Source organism: Aricia agestis, chromosome 2 (genome assembly GCF_905147365.1).
Source record: "Aricia agestis chromosome 2, ilAriAges1.1, whole genome shotgun sequence".
In the NCBI taxonomy this organism is placed as follows: domain Eukaryota; kingdom Metazoa; phylum Arthropoda; class Insecta; order Lepidoptera; family Lycaenidae; genus Aricia; species Aricia agestis.
In genome coordinates this window covers 8,438,718-8,460,505 of record NC_056407.1, presented here as the reverse complement: position 1 = coordinate 8,460,505, position 21,788 = coordinate 8,438,718, and the positions used below count along the sequence as shown (strand labels likewise).

The window sequence follows — 21,788 nt, the reverse complement described above, 5'->3', positions numbered from 1 at the left end:
AGCACAACGTGCAAAAAACTTAAAGCTTATAATCGTATTTAAAATTTTTATCTACCTGTAGTTTTTTTTTTTGAAATTTTTTATTCAATTAAATGAACCAAATCCAGCGAACATAAGCAAAAAATATACCAAATCATTTATTTCAATTTTGAAATTCCGAATAATTAGCGGGCCTTTGTTTTCCACATTATGTAATAATATTATGTTTGGGCCACAATAACATAACACGTGAACTATTATGGCAGGCTACGGTTTAGAAGGTGAAAGCCGTGCAGACAGGTCCACAGACAGAAGCGTGGTGCGGTGGCTCGGACTTGGCAGTGCGCTCGCGGTGGTGAAAGGCACCATGTCGTCTCCCACGGTGACCGGCTCGCGGACCAACATGAGAGCGTTCACGCAAATATTCATTATCAGTGCCCTTATTCTGTGCGGTCAGTTTCTTGTGATTTTTTTTTAATTTTTCGAGGCACACGTAAATTATGCAAGTGTGTTACATTTTTTTAGATTACACGTTCGTAACGTAACCGTTACATTGGATAAGTGAAAGTAATTGAAAAGTTACATTAGCACACGTAAGATACAATAGGAAGCGATATTGAGCCGATTATGACGAATTATTGCGAAACCAGCAGTCATCAATGGAGCTATCGGCTATTATATTAATTAGTAATTAGTTTTGATGCTCGTGGCTCGGAATTATTTGGAAAGCGTATACTAATTACTTGTCCAAATAGCCCTAGGTAGGTGGCCAATTTTCCGTTATACGCAGGTCGTCCTTTCTTTCACTTGACATTGAGACGTGACCGGTTATTTTGAAGAAGGATGTTGACATTTACTCATATTAACTTTAAAATATGTATGATCTTTTAAATACCTAGACAGCTTAAAATATCATTGCTAATGGTAATCAACAAGTTTAACATGCTTTATTAGCTATTTGAATGAAAAAACGAAATAGAAATAGGATATGGATCCTTGGAAACAAAATGTAGAGTTATTCTTAAATTGACTTAAATTAATATTTATAACGGGAATTCTTAATATTTAATATTTATTGTGATAATAATTGGTACTTAGACGTAAAGATAGCGGGTAGGTACATTACTTTATCAAATAAAAACGGTAAAGTCAGGGTCAAAAGCATGACTTGCTTACTTTAAAGCCTTACTTTGTAAAGTATCGATTAGGTTATAATAATTTATTACCTAATCTATATTATTACTTATTTGCTAAATTAATCACAATAAAGTGCTTCTTACTATTACAATCACGTAATTTAGATAGAGTTAAGTAATTTGGAATACGTAATGAGTAATTCGTTATGATTTTTTATACGTCTTGTTAGGTAATTATTGTAAGACTAGTTTGTCCGTTTTTAGGGTTCCGTACCCAAAGGGTGAAAACGGGACCCTATTACTGAGACTTCGTTATCTGTCTGTCCGTCTGTCTGTCTCCAGGCTGTATCTCAAAAACTGCTATAGCTAGACTTCTGAAATTTTCACAGATTGTGTATTTTTGTTGCCGCTATAACAAAAAATACTAAAACAAAATAAATAAAATTAAAAATTAAGGTGCAGTACCTATACAAACAAAAGTGATTTTTTTGGCTTATTTTGCTCTAAATTATCAGTAATGGTACAACAAGTAGGCACTTTAAATTTTCACACCAATCCAATTTAATTAAATACACATTTAATAATATTTAATTAAATACACATTTAATAAATGCGTTCTTAAACTGTTAATGTAATGTATTTCTAAAGAATCTTCGTAGATGAGTCACTGTCTGAGACATGTAAAACTTTATAGAAACTTTTCTTATGCAACGTGGTCTATTTCATAATTATTTAATGATCACTTAATAAAATATAATTATTATCAAATTACTATCAAACAAGTTATTTAAGTACTAAAGTCAGAATCTAGCTCAAAATTTTATGACTCTACTCACAAGTCCGACTTTAGTTGTTACCCTTATATCTGGATGTTATGTACAAATTCTCTCATTCGCGGTAAGGTTTTCAGTTAATATAAGCCATTTCGTTATTAAAATTAACTTTTAGAAGTTAATTTTAATAACGAAATGGCTTTTACTAGTTAAAGCATTATTGGACATTTTGAAATTTACATACTGTGTAACGGAACCGTACGAAGTACGTAAGATAAACCGTACGAAATATTTTTATTAGATATCCTATTATCATTATTATATTATTTATTGTTAAAGGCAGGTTATATTGTTTAAGTTAGAGTACACGAATACACAAGTTTTATGCCGAGCATAATATTGATAACGGGTATTAGAGACTGGTTTATTGAGCATGTTTTTTACGCTCACAGCATTTTTTATGAGTACTCGAAACTTGCATCACCTGCAGGCTGTATACACCTAAATAAAGTTTGTGTGATGTGTCTTAGGTTTATAAAATAAATGTTTTTTAGAAAATCCTTTTTAATGACTAACATTGTACCAGAGTCAGCACTCAGCGCCATTAGTAACAATAATAATATCAATAAGGTGTCTAGTACAACAACAATCTAGGTCTTAACAAAATATAATCAAGGTCTTAACGAAGTAAGATAAGGTACCTACAAAGTTAGGTTAAGGCTGAATAATAATGTGTCAGTGTTAATACTTCAAAAACTAAAATAAAGTAATCAGCCAAGTGCGAGTCGGACTCGCGCACGATGAGTTCCGTACCGTTATAGAGCAAAAATAGGCCAAAAATTGTGTTTTTTGTATGGGAGCCCCCCTTAAAATTTTAATTTGTTTTAATTTTATTATTAATAATTATTAAATTACACATATTATACTCGTAAATAAAGCCTTAGTGAAAATTGTCTGTTGTGTGCCTAGCTGTTGCCGTTATTGTTACCGAGCAAAAAGGCCAAAAAATCACGTTTGGGAGCCCCCCATATAAATAATATTTTGTTTTTAGTATTTGTTGTTATAGCGGCAACAGATGTTCATTAATCTGTGAAAATTTCAGAAGTCTAGCTATAGCGGTTCTTGAGATACAATCTGGAGACAGACAGACGGACAGACAACGAAGTCTTATTAATAGGGTTCCGTTTTTACCCTTTGGGTACGGAACCCTAAATAGTATACTAATTATAATGGTTCAAGAAATCATAATATTATGTTAACTACAGTGTAAACTCTATATAACGTCACTGAAGGGTATAATAATATTATAGAGTTAACCTTAAATATGGTTTGTTCTGTTTGTAGGTCAATTTATTATTACTTTCAATTTATATTACTATTAACCTATTAATGAACAAAAAATCTGCTGGTTAGGGTTCCGTTTTAGAGTTCCGTAGTCAACCCTAACCAGCTGATTCTTTGTATATTGATAGGTTAATGGTTATATAATTTAAGAGTATTATTATCCTACAAATAGAACAATCCATATTTTAGGAACATCAAATCAAAGTACGAATTCCTTTCTATCTCTGCTAGCTACTACTTTCGAGATTTTTCGCAAATAAAAGTGTTGGTCTTATCAAAATGAAGTTACTCACAAAAAATTAGCTTGATAGTAATAAAAAAAAATGTTCTAGGGAACTCGGACCACTAGTCTGAAGCTAGGATTTTATGTTTAATTAGCCAGATATATTTGCCAGATGATGAAGTACTTAGGTAAGTTACATGGTTTGTTAGAATTATAATAAGGAAAAAATGAGTAACTGCCTTATGTTATTAAAATAATATATGAGCATCATTTACTTCCAAGAAAACGATAACAGTGAAATGACTGTTAGCTATAGTTTTTAGCAAGTTTCTATTGCCTAGTATTCAAATAATGTTGTTACGTCTCTATAGTGTCACATAGAGTCCTATTAGCCCACCTGTAGTTTGTCTAATTACTAGTCGTTGGAGACGCTTTAGGTTACAAACGTGCTACGTACCTTAATTACTATTGGAACCAAACATTTCAATTGCTGTTAAGTCCAAAGGTTTTGTTCTAAAATTATTGTTCTTAAAACAATACCACCATCGACAGCAGTATTTCTGGACTAATACGAGCTGCAAAACTTTAAGAAGAAACCGTATTCCCTCTTAAAAGGTCGGCAACGCTCCTGCAAATTTTCTGATATTGCGAGTGTCTATGGGTGATGGTAGTTGCTTCCCATCAGTAGATCCGTTTGCTCGTTTGCCCCCTAATTTAAAAGAATACCAGAGATCGTATGATAAGTTGAGCCGTCATAATATCTACCGCTTCCTAAATCTGGTATCTATGCTCCATCATTATTCATAAACTTTTTCGCTATTCACATGAGATGTATGCGTTTCCTACAGTTTTGTATCGGAGGCCATTGTGAGGAAACGTTGACACGGCGTTTTTAAACACAGAAGGTTATCCACGGTGTATAAAGTTGAGCAAACGAGCGACAAAGTGTCGCCGTATGGTACCAAAGTTCATATATTCGAGTCGCGGCGACACGCTACATTATGTGCCACTGCGGAAATTCGTTAAAAATGTATGAAAATTGTCTAGCAGGAGCATGAATATTGTGGCCCGTTTGAGCCTCGCCTAATTATTCACATTCCATCGCGGGTACACTCTGTAGTCTGTACTATGAATACAAACTCGCGCTAAAGTTATTGACAGTAAAACTTGGAATCGTGGCCTACTAACTTACGATTTATTACCCCAACTAAAATTACTAAGTGGATGAATTGAGCAAAGTAATCTTGACTCTAAAACTTGTATTAGCTTTATGATTATGCAGATTAAATTGTAGGTACGGTCTTGGCTTTTGGGCGGTTACCTAACTTTTATTATAGTAGAGAGGAATTTAAAATATGAAAACTGTCAATAGAGGCAATTGTATAGACTTAATTAAACTGGTTACATGCATAAAACACATTTCACATTGAACTAGCTTTTCGAATAGCAAATTTTTACAAAATTCAATTTCATACATGTCAATAAATTACATATTTTATCTAGTTCGGTCCGCTAGCTTCATATTTTACAATATATTGTATTGAATATAATAATTGAAATGTGAATTTCATGACAATGGAATAACCGCAGCGGATACATTAGGGTTTTGTTTCGCCGCACCGACAATTTATTTTCAATAATATACGGTTTTTCTTCTCTTTTGCCTATACTACTAATCATATTATTATATAATTAGTAAGTAACTTCGTAAGCCTTTTAATAAGTCCTGTTAGACGAATACTATATAAAATAGAAGTTGTATAAGTCTAATCGATACGTTTAATATTTTAGATAGAGAATAATAATATTAAGTATACAAGCTAATAATGAGAATCATTAAAGTCGTTTATTGGGATATAGTTGAGCTTAGGATTGAAAGGGAGTTCAAATGAAAGCATTGCAAAACCAAAATAAAACTTAGTAAACAGAAAAACTTTACTGTCTTTCTTATGTTGCCGAAATGTAAAAGTAAGGTAATGTCCATACTAATCTTATATATAAAATTCTCGTGTCACAAATCACAATGTTAGGCCGCGTACTCCTCCGAAACGGCTTTACTGATTTTAACCAAATTTTATATGCGTATTCAGTGGGTCTGACAATCGGCTACTGGGTACTTTTTATATTGATAAGTGCATTTGCTGAATAAATAATAGTAAATTATTACAACTCGAGACAGAGACGACGGGATAGCGATGGGCGTTGCCATCGTAACATAATATGCTTATTAATTAGTCACTTCAATAAAATAATATGGGCGAAATAATTCATATTATGGCAAAGCAACGTTTGCCGGGACAGCTAGTTGTATTATAAATGCGAAAGTGTGTCTGTCTGTTACCTATTCACACCCAAACCGCTTAACCCAGGGGTTCCCAATCTTTTTCAGCCTGCGGCGTAATCGATAAACTGAAAAATATGACTCTTCCTGACATCTATTGGCGAATAATAATACTATTTTGTGAGCAACTAATTGCTTTAACGACACAACAACAGCTAAAGCTATTCCAGCAGATGGCGTTGTTAAGTAACACGAAGTCAATGAGTGTTTCCTATACCGATCAAAGCTCGGTCATTCAGGTACTAATAATAAACAAATATTTAATAATCGTCCTGCTTTGTAAAATTCATAATATTATAATTTAATTTTATAATATTTGTGGTTATGGATAATGATGGAGGATCGACTCACGGCGCCCCTCTTGCCTTTCCACGGTGCACCAGGGCGCCGCGGTGCACAGTTTGTGAACCCCTTAACCTTAGGCTTAACCGATTTTGCTTAAATTTAATATGGATATACCTTGAATACGGGAGAGGACATAGGATACTTTTATTCCGAAAAAATGTACGATTCCCCAGTGATAAACGAGTTTCAGCGCAACGGAGTTGCGACCGTCATCTAGTTACTTTATAAGTTCTAAGGCCTGTCACCTGCCTACCTAGCATACGCCAACGAGATATCTCACTCTCGATATAATTAAATTTTGACATTATGAGACGAGTAGTTACTCGTCTCATAATGTCAAAATCTCGACATTATCTCGACCAAACTCTATAGAAATGTGTTATTTCGATGATAGATCTACGCGAGAAAAAATGTTTGTCATGCTAGGGTGAATAGAGATGAAGAGACAAACCATCAAACATCGAGAAAATATGTAGAGTGAGATATCTCGTTAGCGTATGCTAGGTAGGCTGACTCACTAGGCGTATAATTTCGTAATGTTCAATCTATCTAGTTCTAGAGTCTAGAGTCTAGACCGACACAGTACATTAGTGCACTCATAACTAAACCGTCTTCAAGGCTCCGAGCGCTGTGAGAAAGTTGTTTAAAATACGCATTACGCACTAACCAGATTTCGTATACATATTTTTTTAATGATTGGTTTAAGGTGTTTCAATATATTTATCATTACTAGAGATCGCCCAATGGTCGAAATTCGACCTTAGTTTCAACGACATTAGAAATACTAGGTCTATATTTTGTAAAAAATAATATTGACTCTTGAATTGATTGTCTCTGGGACTTAGCTGATCTTAGACTGGCCGTGTAAGCATTGTCTAATAGTATCTCAATAAAAAAACTACAATCCATTTTCAATTTGTTAACTTGTTGTCAACAGAACTTCAACCATAAATAAATGAGTATAATTCGTATGTCTTGTCACTCAAAAATATGTCATTTCTCATGTGTGTGTGTTGTAGTGTGTGTAATGTTTTGTGTGATAAAAAATGTATGATAAAAGCATAACTTCAAAATAATATTAGCTCGATGCACTCCTTCACCATATAAACTATAACTGTGCAAAATTTCATGCACCTACGTTTCCCCATTTTTCGTAAAAAGGGTTACAAAGTTTTTCGTTCGCTTATTAATATTATGATAATGATAAATGTAAGCAGTTTTTATGATGCTGACTCACTTCTATCTGAGATTCTTGTCAATGGTTAACTTTAGTCTTAGAAAGTGTTTAGGAAAACCAATTAGTTAACCAATTAGTTTATGTATGTAACCAGTTTAATAGTGTTTAGGAAAATTAAATATTTGCACCTACTTAACTGCAGTGTTATTTTTGACACCCTTTAAATTAATTGTCATTTTAAAGTAGAAAAACTTAATATTATCTACGCGACCACATTAAAGTTTTATAGTAATTCTTGTGTATAATCACAGATTTTAGTGTATAACTATACAAGTTACAACGTATGTGATATTTAAATAGATAACATTATCATTATAATAGATGTAGAGCTTTATTATAACTAAACTAGCTGACCCCGCGAACTTCGTTTCGCTGTTTTAAGAAAGTCAATATAATTTACAGTATTATTATTTATTAAGCAAATGCCCTTATCAATATAAAAAGTAGATAAAAATCTATTCTCACTTACCAGGCTTAACGGATATGTACTTTCAGAGAAGTTGATTCCTAGGTAGATGGGGGACCTACGTAATTTGGCCGCGATACGTCAAATCCAGCCGATAGATCACAATAATTAACATTGAATGCACATGATCTGACCAAATGACGTTGGTCTGTCAACTACCTAGGAATCAACTTCCTCGATGGTACATACAAAATTTCATCAAAATCGGTTGAGTCATTTTGGAGAAGTTCGCGCACAGACACTGTGACATGAGAATTTTATACTTATATTAGATATAAAAATAAATAATATAAAGTTATAGCTTTGTTTCCATTAGATCAAAATGAATCACAAGTCGCAACGGGCGTTTACTTACCCATATTATCTAAAGATATTATAAATTAAGTATTCATTTAGTTTAGGAAAACAATTTCGCCTTCGCTAAGCCGAGTTTAATGAATGAATTTTAATTATAGCTAATTCTCAAAAGGACAAAGACAAGGAAGCGGAGGAGTTCGTTTGTCCCTATGGTGTTACCGGCAACGGAAATTTCGCAGATCCGGCCACCTGCAGGCGATTCTATCAAGTAAGTAACGAGCCTTAAAATCTAAAATCCTGTATAATAATCCGTGCTCTGTTCTTCATTTATTTTGTTTAGTTTATATAATTACCTGTGTCAATACATGAGGTGAGACGGAAAACTTTATATTGAACTAGAACTAATCGTTTATCGCGTGGGAACCGTACATTTTCCCGGGATAAAAAATATCCTATGTCCTTTCCCGGGGCTCAAAGTATATCCATACCAAATTTCAGCAAAATTGGTTCAGCGGTTTGGGCGTGAAGTGGTAACAGACAGACAGACAGATAGACTTTCGCATTTATAATATTAGTATGGATATAAAAAAATGCATTTTTATTAGCCTATGCTGTCCTACTGCTGGGCAAAGATCTAGATTTCGTCACGATAAATACCGATTAAATAAATTGACACACTTTCAGTATTAGGATGGATTTCAATAGATTTTGTCAATAGAGTTTGTTCAATACGGTATAAACACACTCGCTCTACGCTCTACATTATTAGTATTATTTTTTATAGAGGTACTATACAGTGTGTAACAAAAATAAGTGATAATACTTTAGGGTGTGTACGTGTTCCTTGTAGAGAGTTCACTGTGAAAGTAGCAGCTCTGAAAGACGAAACATTTTTTTCACTTTTGTATGGGCAAGGGTCCGAGCGTCACGAGTTTCCCCATACAAAAGTAAAAAAATTTTTTCGTCTTTCATCGCTGCTACTTTCACAGTGAACTCTCTACAAGGACCACGTACACACCCTAAAGTATTATCACTTATTTTTGTTACACCCTGTAGATACAGTAGTTCCTCTGATTTCGTCTGATTTGGCTGGCATCAAAACACATCTCTAGAATATATTGCAACTTCCCAAGTAGTGTCATTACAAAAATTACTAATGCACATAAAAGCTACGCTCATATTTCACGAAGACACTCGTAAACTCACGAGACAATAATAAATCGCTTTTAGATTATATTTTAAGTTTTCTCGCCGCATTAAGCAACGCTCGACGATGTGGCACAAGGCCACCACTTTTATAATCACTTCGTATTTACATTTTATAAATCTAGCTAAAAATATTGGCGACATTTCCTTTATTAGATGTAACGTGACTTATTTATAATAGCTACGTTGGCGTATTGTTCTAAATACACGAGATCACAAACGTGGCTCATATCATATCTTCAGTTGCCCACATAAAGTTAATACGTGGGAGAGCCATGCTTCGGCACGAATGGGCCGGCTCGACCGGATAAATACCACGTTCTCACAGAAAACCGGCGTGAAACAGCGCTTGCGCTGTGTTTCGCCGAGTGAGTGAGTTTACCGGAGGCCCAATCCCCTAACCCCTACCCTATTCCCTTCCCTGCCCTCAACTATTCCCTTCCCTTCCCTACCCTCCCCTATTACCCTATTCCCTCTTAAAAGGCCGGCAACGCACTTGCAGCTCTTCTGATGCTGTGAGTGTCCATGGGCGACGGAGGTTGCTTTCCATCAGGTGACCCGTTTGCTCGTTTGCCCCCTTATTTCATAAAAAAAAAAAAATATACCTAGCGGAATAGACAAACAAAGGCCTGAGCAAGAGAGCTGTCACTATCAGTAACACTGCGTGGTAAAATGAGACATGTGATACATGACAGCAGCACTCTTTTTTTGACGTCCAGTCGGCACGTGCCGCACGTTGACAATTTAATCTCATAGAAATCATTTTTGTGTAAGTGTATACGTACACATATTTTTACACACAGATGAAACCAATTTCGGTTTCGTTTGACAGCTCGAGATTGTTGCTCTATTCCGCTAGGTATATTAACTTTATGGTTGCCCGTGATCGATGTTGAATATCAGCTTTGCAATCATGGTTACCCGTCATGAGTTAACGTGGTTTTTACACTGCTTTTGTTCGTAGTTTTTATAACAGATCTGTCTTAATTCATAATAAGTAATAACATTTTGACCTACCCTATAAAACGTTTATGTACAATATCCATGATCTAATATTTCTCAAATAACTTGCATTGAATATTAATAGTGCAATATTAATAATATAATAATTATTACTGTTACGACATTAAGATATAATAAGGAAACACTGGGGTATCTTATAATATTATAATATCTTGTTTATTTATCTGACCGGTTTGATCAGATACTAAGGCGCTAAAAGGCGCTGTTGGTGACATTTTAAATGTTAATTCCATACTTTATTAACAATTTAATGTTTCAATATTATTATCTCCTATTTTTTGCTTTAATTCTAAGCGTTTTAGTTTAGTACGTTGGTTATTTTAAATTATTCTTACATGAAACTTGGTGTTTGTATCTTGTTGCGTCCTTCTAGGCCAACTTGATTTAATCTGTTAACTTTAATTAGCACTACCTTAAACTATTTAACTTAATTATGTCTTGTCTGTCGATGCGTAGAGTTTTCCCTACCTCATACGTACGAAGACATGATATTTAAGTTATTATGTTATTCCTTTAATATTCCTTTAATAATAATGTTATTCTGTGAGTTAAAGTTAGTTAGTTTTGATCTAAATCTATACTTAATATAATATTATAAAGCGGAAGAGTTTGTTACTTTGTTTGTTGAAAAATGTACGGTTTCCGTGAAATTTTCTAAATTACGCGGGCGAAGCCGCGCGGAACATCAACAGTAATGTATAATGCTCTACGCCTTTTATTATTACAAAGTTTTGTTTTTGGAAGACTTTCTTAGTCGGTTTTTAAGCTTTAATCTCTAGCTTAAAAGATTAATATTTAAAATCATTCATAAATAAATAATAATAATTAAATGAAAAGTTCTTATTTAAATTAGATTTTAACGCCTTGGATTAAACTCATTATAATAAGGAATAGCATAAACAACGTACCTAAATATTGTACCTACCTGTAACTATTTGAGCCCTGCTTAACTTCTAGAACTGAACTGAGTCTTTACATACCCAAAATCATTATCACTTCTTTACTTTACACTCTGTATAGTGTATACTTCTGTTTGTAATATTATGTGTCTGCAATCTGTATATTGTGTACATATACTTTAACATTCAAACCATACAACCGGATTATTATATATCATTAACAATAATCTCAATAATTTTAATTAAAGCTGGGAACTAAATACCGATTACTTTTAATTAATCAGTAGTATTACACGATATTAATGAAAAGTAATATTTCACAAAATGTACACTCCGTATTTGTTTCGTACGAATTACGATCCAATTTTTAGCACAAATTAATTTAGTTATTAATGAGGTATAAATGTATAATACGCTTTGGGCGCTTTTTAATTATTGCTGTGTTCGTCTATTTACTATTAACAAATAACGAGCGCAAATATAAATAATCGGCCAAGTGCGAGTCGGACTCGCGCACGAAGGGTTCCGTACCGATATAGAGCGAAAGTAGTAAAAAAATGTGTTTTTGTGTGGGAGCCCCCCTTAATAATTTATTTTATTTTAATTTTGATATTAAATATTGAAGTACACATAATATAACTAAGGATTATGTAAACAATTCAAGTATCTACATGTTGCCATTATGGATTACGAGCTAAAAAGGGCAAAAAAATCAGCTTTGTTGTATAATGGGAGCCCCCCTTAAATCTTAACTTTATTTTGTTTTTAGTAAGTATTTATTGTTATAGCGGCACCAAAAATACACAATCTGTGAAAAATTCAGAAGCCTACCTATAGCGGTTCTTGAGTTACAGCCTGGAGACAGACGGTCAAACATCGAAGTCTCAGTAATTATAGGGTCCCGTTTTTACCTCTTTGGTTACGGAACCCTAAAAAAAACTTGCTTTATTATTTTTCAAATCAAATAAACCTAGCACAGAAGCTTTGTGTACCGTGAGTGTCTTATATTGTACTCGGCGAAACATGGCGGTAGCGGTCATTGACCTTTTTAGTCTAGGCTCTAAATGAAAAATCTTCGCGCTGTATTTAGAATATTTAAGAATAAAATTGACCTCTAGTGACACAGATTTTTACAGATTCGTCGGAAACCTCTTGGTAACTTTTAGAATGATAATCTCCAACTTTTAGGAACATCTGACTCTTCATTGTCAATCGCGGTTTATATAGAAAATGACAAGTTTTTTGACAGGGAGTCAATGACCGCTACCACCATGTTAAGCCGAGTGCAGTATAGTTTCGAAACCACCAAAGACTTTTTTGAACTTTTGAATTTATCTGGCTTGTGTTTGTTTTCTGATTATATGTATAATGTAATATTTAAACAGTACCTAGGTTATTTAAGATATTATCATAAGTATTATCAGATGAATGATTCTTACCCACACCTACGCTTTTCGGTCGGGTTAACGTGATGTCAAGATAATGTTAATCATTATAATACGCTTGGACATCACCTGACCAAATTACTTACCTAATTACTACTTAGGATCTCCATCTGCCTATCTATCAATTTCTATGTAAAATGTTAACTGTAACCACATCAGGCTTTTACGTTCAATTTTTTAAATAGGGCTCGCAAAAAATGAACAAACATTAAACGAGGATTTATTTTATTTCAGTGTGTGGACGGCTACCCGTATTTGAACAGATGTCCCTCTGGGCTGTACTTTGATGACATAAGCAAGTTTTGTACCTTCAAGGCCGAAGCCAGATGTGGTCCGATTGCGTCAAGTGAGTACTTTTATTATTTTACCAGTGACTTGAGTTTTTTATAATGAAAAACAAAACTTTTCCGATATTTTCCCTGGTAACAAGTTGATGTTGACTTTGAAAATTGCTAGAAATAATTGAACGGAGCCTATCATGTTTGTAGCATAGTAGGTTTAAGTTTTATCTAGTGTTTTCACTTTTCTCTTGGAACACAATATTCTATTTTCAAAAACAAAACGAAAATTGATACAAGTGCTTTATGAAATAAAACTGTAATAAACATTTCGTTCCAGTACATTGTCAGAAAACAGAGCAATAAATACAAGTCATGTCATACCCGACGCAATATTGCGTTGTGGAAAATGGCTCCCAATTGCGAACTCTATGAAACTTACATAATTCGAAAGCATGCAAAATATCACCCGATTTAACATTCAACTGGAAAGCTTAACATTTTTAACTACTAAATTGTATGGATATTACGACCCTATACGGCGAATTGAAACCGTGTATGTAGAAACTTAGACGAAAGTATTTGAAAGGTGAAGAAATACCTTATAAGTCTCGCGCCTTTGAAGTTCCTTTGACGCTACTTTACTGATATGTAGCCTTTGGCTTATACAAATTCGTGGTAAAACTATACAGTTTATATTGTTTCAAAAATCTCTTAGTTAGAATAATGTAAGTTTCTGCGTGCTCTGACTTATCATCCCTTGAAAAAGAAAATGAAATTGCGATTCTTGTATCAAAGAAATACCAAATGTTTGATGAGATTTATTATAACTTGGTTAGCGTACATGGTCGTATATCCTCGTTTTGAAGGCACATCTTTAACCATCTCCTTTAGCATTGAAATACTTGGCGTCAACATATGGAGCGAAGTCCAGTTCCGATATCATCTAGAGGGTAAGGCCAAGTTAGCCTCGAAGAAGCTTGGTGTTCCTAACAGAGCGAGACAGTACTTCAGTCCGGACCGACGCCTACAACTTTACAAGGCGCAGGTTCGGCCTCATATAGATTATAATTGTTCTCATCTCTGGGCAAGGGTGCCTAAATACCAACTGCTCCCTCTGGATCGTATCCAACGAAGGGCCGCTCGAATTGTTGACTGCCGTAGTGTTTCAAACAGCTTGGTCCATGGGAGTTGTTTTCCATCAGGTGACCCGTTTGCTCGTTTGCCTTCTTATTTTATATTAAAAAAAACATTATAATACTACACCATTAACTCGTCAGTTATCCTGAGAATTGTACAACGCTTCTGTATGATTGACAGTTTCCTCGTTGACTGTACATTTGAAGCTCGACAGGCACATTTTAGTATTGTAAAGTTGGCAGGCCTGGATTTGGTCGTGAATACCAAACATACAACTGCGAGTTTCATCACACATTTCTGATCTGCGTGCGTTGCATCTCTGTACAACATTCGGAATCTCTCTTAAGTCAATTCAGGCCATGGCAAATACTTGATATGTGCTCTGTAAATGTTTGGCTTAGGAGCTATTACGTTGTAGCAAATGACGCTATTCTATGATCATAAAAAAAAGGGACTACAATTTTAACTGTATAAAATAAATGTGACCTAATTATCAGGAACATACACGTCGTATTATTAAGAGGATACACCAGGGGCGAGAGAAATTGAAAATACGTATTTGAAAATGTATTGCTGTCTCACCAATCTCAAGTCTCCCACCGCAGAGCGCGATAGAGACAACACGACAAAAGTTCTAATAAAAGAACAGAAAATCTTCGATTCGTTGTCCGCTGATTCCTTCTCCAAAACTTAACCGATTTAAGTACTTTTTTCATTAAGAATTAAAGCAAGGCTTGAGCTGTATTCCTATGTTTTATTTTTTTTGTACATTTTAGCCAGTTTTGTTTTATGGGTGTTTGAACACAGAGGAAAATCTGGCCATTTTTTTGGGTTTTTGAACGTTCATATCTTTTTTAGTAACTAAATTATGAAAAAAAAGAAAACATAGGGACATTGTATTAGTGGCCATATTCAGAAAAAAATTATAACTCTACCGGCATTATCCAGGGAGGAAACAGGGGACAACGTTTGTATTGTAAGGGGCCTGTTTCATCGCTTCCTGATAAGGCTATCCACTACTTAATTTGACAGATGGAGTATGGAAAATCTGTCAAATAACCCTACCGGGAACCTTATCAGGAAGCGGTGAAACAGGCCATAAATGTTCCATTCCCATCCTGAAAGATTTCTTCCTAAAACTTACCAGACTTTCAAATTATTTGTAAATTGGGACTACATACTATTCAGACATCCCAATGATTGGTAGTTAAATTGATACTACATACTGCTTAGAGCTCCCAGTATTTTGTAAGCTTCCATTACACGCTACCTACACATCAACCACTAATCTTTCAGCACCAGCCCCGTCAACGGAGGCGCCCACCGACTTGGCGGAGCGGTGCGATCCGGCGGAGTGTCAGCTGCCATACTGCTTCTGCTCCAAGGATGGCACCACCATACCCGGCGGACTTGATCCTGAGGATGTAAGTAATGACGTTAGGTGTGTACGGATTTGGGGACATGACAGAGAAATGAGAACTAGTTAATGACAAATATTTTCTAGAAATGAGTATTGGGTACTAGTAAATTAGGAACCTACAGATTTTCATAAAACTCAAGGAACAAGGATGAAATCGAATATAATAGTTGTTGACAATCCGATTCTTCGCAAATGACTGCTTTTATCGTATAACACAAATTCCTGCCACACCTATGTTATAAGTTTGATTTGCAAATCTTGTGAGTTCTGCCTACTTTACGACAATATGGCTCGTAGCACCATGCATATTATATTATAAGAATGTTCATGAGGTAAGTTAGCAGCAGCAGACGAATTAAACAAATATTGTCCACAGGGTTTTGAGTGTGGAAGTGTAAGTTTTTGGGTGGTCGTGAGCAGGGCCGTCTCTAGCCCATGTGGCACCCGTGTGCAAACATTACCCTAGCGCCCCCTAAAAAGCGCGCGCGCGGTCATAATGAAATGGGTGCAAACTACAAAGTAAAATTACAGTTTGTCCGGCCGCTTAAGGGTGAAGACTCTAAGCGGTGACTTCTTTCGTTCCACCAGACGAACTATAACAGCACATCAAGTTACCACATACTGTACTGTCAAATTTCTCCAATATAAAATAGATAACAAACTCTATTGTTATTTGTTTGTAGATTGAAGTTTTTTTCGGTTTTGACCATGATGTCCTCTTGAGTTTTGACTGACCCTCAAGCCTAACCCCAAAACGTAAATTTTATATCGCATAAGTACTTCAATTTTACTTTAAATTTCATGTTCTATACTTATTAAACATCACATCATCACAACATCGGTATTAATTCGATTTCATTATTCGATTTCATTGAAGAGCTCTAACTTCTCTACATCCGAAGAGCCAGCATGGCACAGTTGGTTTTCTAAATTAGAACACTGTGCTTTTTTGTCTCTAAATCCAAATCCTCCCACTACCTATTTTGAAAAAACGAGCGATAGGACACCCACTATTACACTCACTAATATAATCTTCATTTATGTATTTTAAGGTTCATTTCACGTTGAAAAATAAAGATTATAATATTTATATTGCAAAAGCCGAGCCGCTCAGGGTGCGCCTTGCTTTGCTGTAATTCTACAAATATAAGAAGAGCTTCGGATATTACACAAAAATGTTTGCAAACTGGAGTTCTTTTTACGTTGTTCAATAAAGCGTGGGCCGTGGCGGCCGGCCAGCGCGGGCGCGCGCCGAACGCGAGCGGCGCTCGGCGCCCTTAGGACCGCGGCGCCCGTGTGCACTGCACAGATTGCACCTAAGGGAAAGACGCCCCTGGTCGTGAGGACGTTAATTAAATTTTGTGTGGCGTTGTTTAGATTAGAAACGAGAGAATTCTTGCCATAGGAAGTGACAAAAACGTAGGGAATGCGAATTTCGCGACATTGAGCTTCAGCAAGACCTCGCTAGTTTATTAAAAAATCTCGCGAGATCTCGGTCTTTTTTCAACCGAGATCAATCTCGCTAAAATGCCGAGATCTCGCGAAAATGAGCTCTCGCGAGAACGAGATTGCGTTCTCTACAAAAACGTAAACTTAGCAACTGCTTGTGTCGCGAAGTATGTACCTTGACTCAGCCAAGGCAGCCAGTTAATTGAATTGCAGCTGATACGTATTTTCTTCCGCTCGTGTGAGTGCTTAATCAACAGATTCAATGCTCTCACAAATCTATATTTCGATATAAACGCCACAAGCCAAATACGAGAAAATTATACCTTAATCGCATTACTTTGGAGTTAGGTTTTATCTGTTCAGCCGTGCTAGCATACGCCAACGAGATATCTCACTCTACACGTTTTCTCGATGTTAACTGGTTTATCTCTTCATCTCTATTGACCCTAACATGACATACATTTTTTCTCGTACGTCTGTCGTCAAAATTAGAGATAATTTTGTTTTTTTTATATTATGTGCTGTTTTTTCTATATACTAACGAACTATATACGAACGAGAAATTTATCTCCCGAGTCTCGACGTATGCATGTTAGCGAAAAAGAGATATATTTTTCATTTTTTTTCTACACAGAAAGCACCTGTGATGTTAGTTTTGTCTCTGTTACCACCCAATGGTTGACTGGTAGAAAATGCCATATGGCATTAAGTCCGCCATTGTGCAATGTGCAAGAAGTGTAATAAATAAAATAAAAAAATATATATATCGATATCGACAATATCACTACGCTCGAGAGTGAGATATTTACGAGATATCTCGTTGGACTATGCTAGGGGGGCAGGCCACACTCGGAGATATTAAACGACTACTTAACTTTAATTGAACCCAGATTTTGATAGAAGCTCTATGCATTTTCTGTCAAATTGTTCGGAAATTAACTTGTGAATGTTGAATGTAACAAGTAAGCTTTAAGTAATCTTTTTTATCTAAGTGGCGGTTAATCATAAAATAGGTGGTGTAGGTACTTAAGAAAAGATGTTTTTAGGAGTTTAATGACACTGTTAGCGTCAGTTCACACGGCACAATCCTGCACGTTTCCTGCACGTTTTTTTTGCAGTATACGTCTTATCGAATAAATAATGGCGCCTACAATGTAGAACCATTCACACGTCGACCGTACTGTACGATTTGCTGTGTCACTATACACTGTATGCACCACTAAACACTATCTTATCTTAGATATATTAATACGTGAGAGAAAAACTTTGTAACCCTTTTTACGAAAAATGGGGAAACGTAGGTGCATGAAATTTCGCACAGTTATAGTTTATATGGTGAAGGAGTGCATCGAGCTAATATTATATTAAAATTATGCTTTTATCATATATATTTTTAACAAATAAAACGTTACATACACTACAACACTACTACTAGGAAAAATGACAGATTTTTGAGTGACAAGCCTATACATACGAATTATACTCTTTTATTTATGGTTGAAGTCTGTTGCCAACAAGTTGACAAATTGAAAATGGATTATTGTTTTTTTATTTAATTTTAGATACTATTAGACAATGCTTAAACGGCCAGTCTGAGATCAGCTGAGCCTGAGTCCCAGAGACAAGAATTGAAAAAAACTATGATAAAGTCAATATTTTTTACAAAATATAGGTAGTAGTCCTAATGTCGTTGCAAGTAAGATCGAATTTCGACCATTGGGCGATCTCTAGTATCTTTAAACGAGCAATTCTTGTATATTTAAATATAATTGGAATCTCGGAATCGGCTCCAACAATTTTCATGAAATTTAGTATAGAGGGGGTTTCGGGGGCGATAAATCGATCTAGCAAGGAATCATTTTTAGAAAATGTCATTTTATTCGTGTTTTATCGAATACCGAGCAAAGCTCGGTCAAAAAGCTAGTGACATATTATACTGCAAAACACGTGCAGGAAACGTGCAGGTTTGTGCCGTGTGAACCTGGCCTTACATAGACAGTTTTGGTTGACCTTTCAAATGTTAATATTCATACAGTAATTAAAGTCTGATATCTAAATTTGAGGGAGGTGAAAATCAAATGTGAATGGAATACTTAATTTCATCTATTAATATTAAAGGTACGGGTGTGCTATGTATCTTCATAATACAATTCGTTAGATTTAACTAATTCTGAACCTCTCCTATTTCATACTGACATAAGTTATTTAAATGCTAGTTTTAATGGCTGCAACTCCGTTGTTCAAAAATTCACTTATCGCTTAGGAGTCGTACATTTTTCCCCGGGAAAACGTATTCTACGTCCTTTCCCGGGACTCAAAGTATCTCTATATAAATCTCAATCGAAATCGGTTCAGTTGTTAAGGCGTGAAGAGGTTACAGACAGACATACCAGATTGACTGACAGGTACGATTTCGCATTTATAATATTAGTATTAATATATTATGAATTATGATGTTGTCTCTCTTTCTCTTCATATTTATCTGAGCTTATATAATATTTTGAAAAGCGATCATGAGGGAGATCGCAGACGACACAGTTTTTGTGTAATCGAGTCTGCGGCGCCCATACAGTCTGACGACTGTACCGACAGACTGCAAATGGTCTGATACTTTCTGCTTTACTGCAATTACTATAAATTAGGTTTAAGGTTTTTGATTCAGAATATCGAATTGAAACGGATTCAGAAATTTACCGTGTAAATAGTCAACATTGACTCACATTTAAGAACCATCTGAGAAAGTACACATGTCATATTGTCTAGGTACGTTTTTTGCCAGGTTATATCAACTAACGGCCGTTCTTTGGTTTTGCCCTACTAGAGATAGGAATAGCTCACATTAGATATTACAGACATATATTTTATGTCAATTCAATGTTAGCTGCGATCGGTCGAATATCAAACCAGAGATAGATTGAATATTGGGAACGGCCGTAAATGTTATTCGTCAACGCGAACCAATTTCTTCGGTAGTAGATAGTACTTTGACTAGTAATCGCGCGGTAAGTTTCCTAATCCAAGTTAATATGCATGGTGAATCAGGCCCTGAAGCTAATCAATGAAAGAGAAAGGTGCTTCCTAGCAAATACTATAGAGGTGATGACAGCCGTTACGAGCCATAAAGTCACTAACCACAGAACCACAAGTATTCAGGCCAACAAGAGATCCGCTAATTGTTTCTGCGAATACTCATTACGTACAAAGTTGGAATGTTTAATTATTTTCTAAGGCCTTTCGATATAAGCTAACTTTTTGATGTCTTTTTCAGACTCCCCAAATGATTGTACTTACGTTTGATGGTGCGGTTAATTTGAATAATTTCGAATTATACAAGAAAGTTTTTAATGGCAAAATACGCAATCCGAACGGCTGCCCCATCCGGGGAACTTTCTTCTTATCTCATGAATATAGGTGAGTACTCGAATGGCTTTCGTTCTATATATTTTAAATGTGTTTGTATGGCTAATTTTAAACGCTTGTTAAAGTTGATGTGTTCCTAAATCATGCTTATGAGCCTCTTTTATTAAGTGTTTGTGTAAATACTCAAATACGTCTAAATGGCTATTATAAAATAAAATGTGATGTTTAACACATTTTCAGGGTTTCAGAATTTCAGGTTTTTCTAGTTTAAATTTAAAGTAATTTTAATTGCTTTAAGTATAATGCAGCGCATTAAATATATTTACGCGTCTAGACTTTAGGCCAAATCTGGAGGAGGTAAATAAAAAAAAAGTCATGTAACCTTTTGTTACGTCTGCTCACCTACAAACCTCGATATTAAAAAATACCGATAGTCGAATAAATTTGAATACATTACAAACTATATTATGCAAATCACATGTTATATCACGTGTCATTGCCTCCTCCAACTTTTGCTACATCCGGCCTTCTCATATTATAATAGAGGGTGTATTTAAGAACAGAACATAATGATTATGTTCTGTTCTTATAGATACACCCTCTTATAAATAAACATATATCTCCAATATAGTACACATATTTTACAGTCATAAAAATATGTTTTGCCCTTGCATGTTATTTTTTTTGGTGTATTGGACAAAGACAAAAAACTATATCAGTAAAACGTCTACAAACACACTGTAGATATTTAGAAGGGGTACCTATTAATAATAATATAAGTAAGTTTATAAACAAAATAATTTAGCAACGGCAATTAAAATTGGAAAATATTTAAACCGAAGTAGCGGTTGCTCGGCAAAGCTCCATGCACGGGAGAAACTCCAGCCGGCGTTAAGTAGCAATTTCAATTTAAAGTCGACAGTTTAAATGCTTGACACACAATCCCATTGAAACAGTAAGAATTAATGAAATCGTGCTTTGGAAATACGAGCACTCTGTAAACAAATTAAATTAGCTACGAAACCTTTAAAATACGAGTAAAACATCTAAGTGCTGTGTTTAAATGAAGGTTTTTTGTAGCAAAAAATTTAGGCAGCCGTTTTTGCTGCTGTGTGCGGTCGTTTAATTTAATTTAATGTAGTACAGCAAATTTACATTGTTTGAGGCACTTTATTTTTATTCTTAAAACATTTTATAGACTAGAGTCTAGGCTAGTTCATGTGACAATTTTATGAATAAATATTAGGTATGTAAATGATCTAGACTCCGCATGCATCTAAAAGGCCCTCCACACGTAGAACATTCGCAATAAGCTCTCATCGATACCGATTTTGTCGAAGATGAAATCCATTTACATATTATATGCGAAGCTTTTTCTAAGTATAAAAGCATTTTTAAATATTCACGAAGCAAAAGTATAAGGGCAA

General features: G+C 35.0%; 1 protein-coding gene across 1 annotated transcript in view; it reads left to right on the top strand.

The window, feature by feature from the left end:
- Nucleotides 1-312: 312 nt before the first annotated feature.
- Nucleotides 313-21,788, top strand: part of LOC121739626 (chitin deacetylase 1) — a 38,860-nt gene continuing 17,384 nt past the window's right edge. The window contains exons 1-5 of the mRNA XM_042132129.1: nucleotides 313-431; nucleotides 8,300-8,409; nucleotides 12,949-13,060; nucleotides 15,429-15,556; nucleotides 20,270-20,412. Of these exons, the coding sequence (XP_041988063.1) occupies nucleotides 347-431; nucleotides 8,300-8,409; nucleotides 12,949-13,060; nucleotides 15,429-15,556; nucleotides 20,270-20,412 (578 nt within the window). The 5' untranslated portion in view covers nucleotides 313-346. The remainder of the gene's footprint in view (nucleotides 432-8,299; nucleotides 8,410-12,948; nucleotides 13,061-15,428; nucleotides 15,557-20,269; nucleotides 20,413-21,788) is intronic.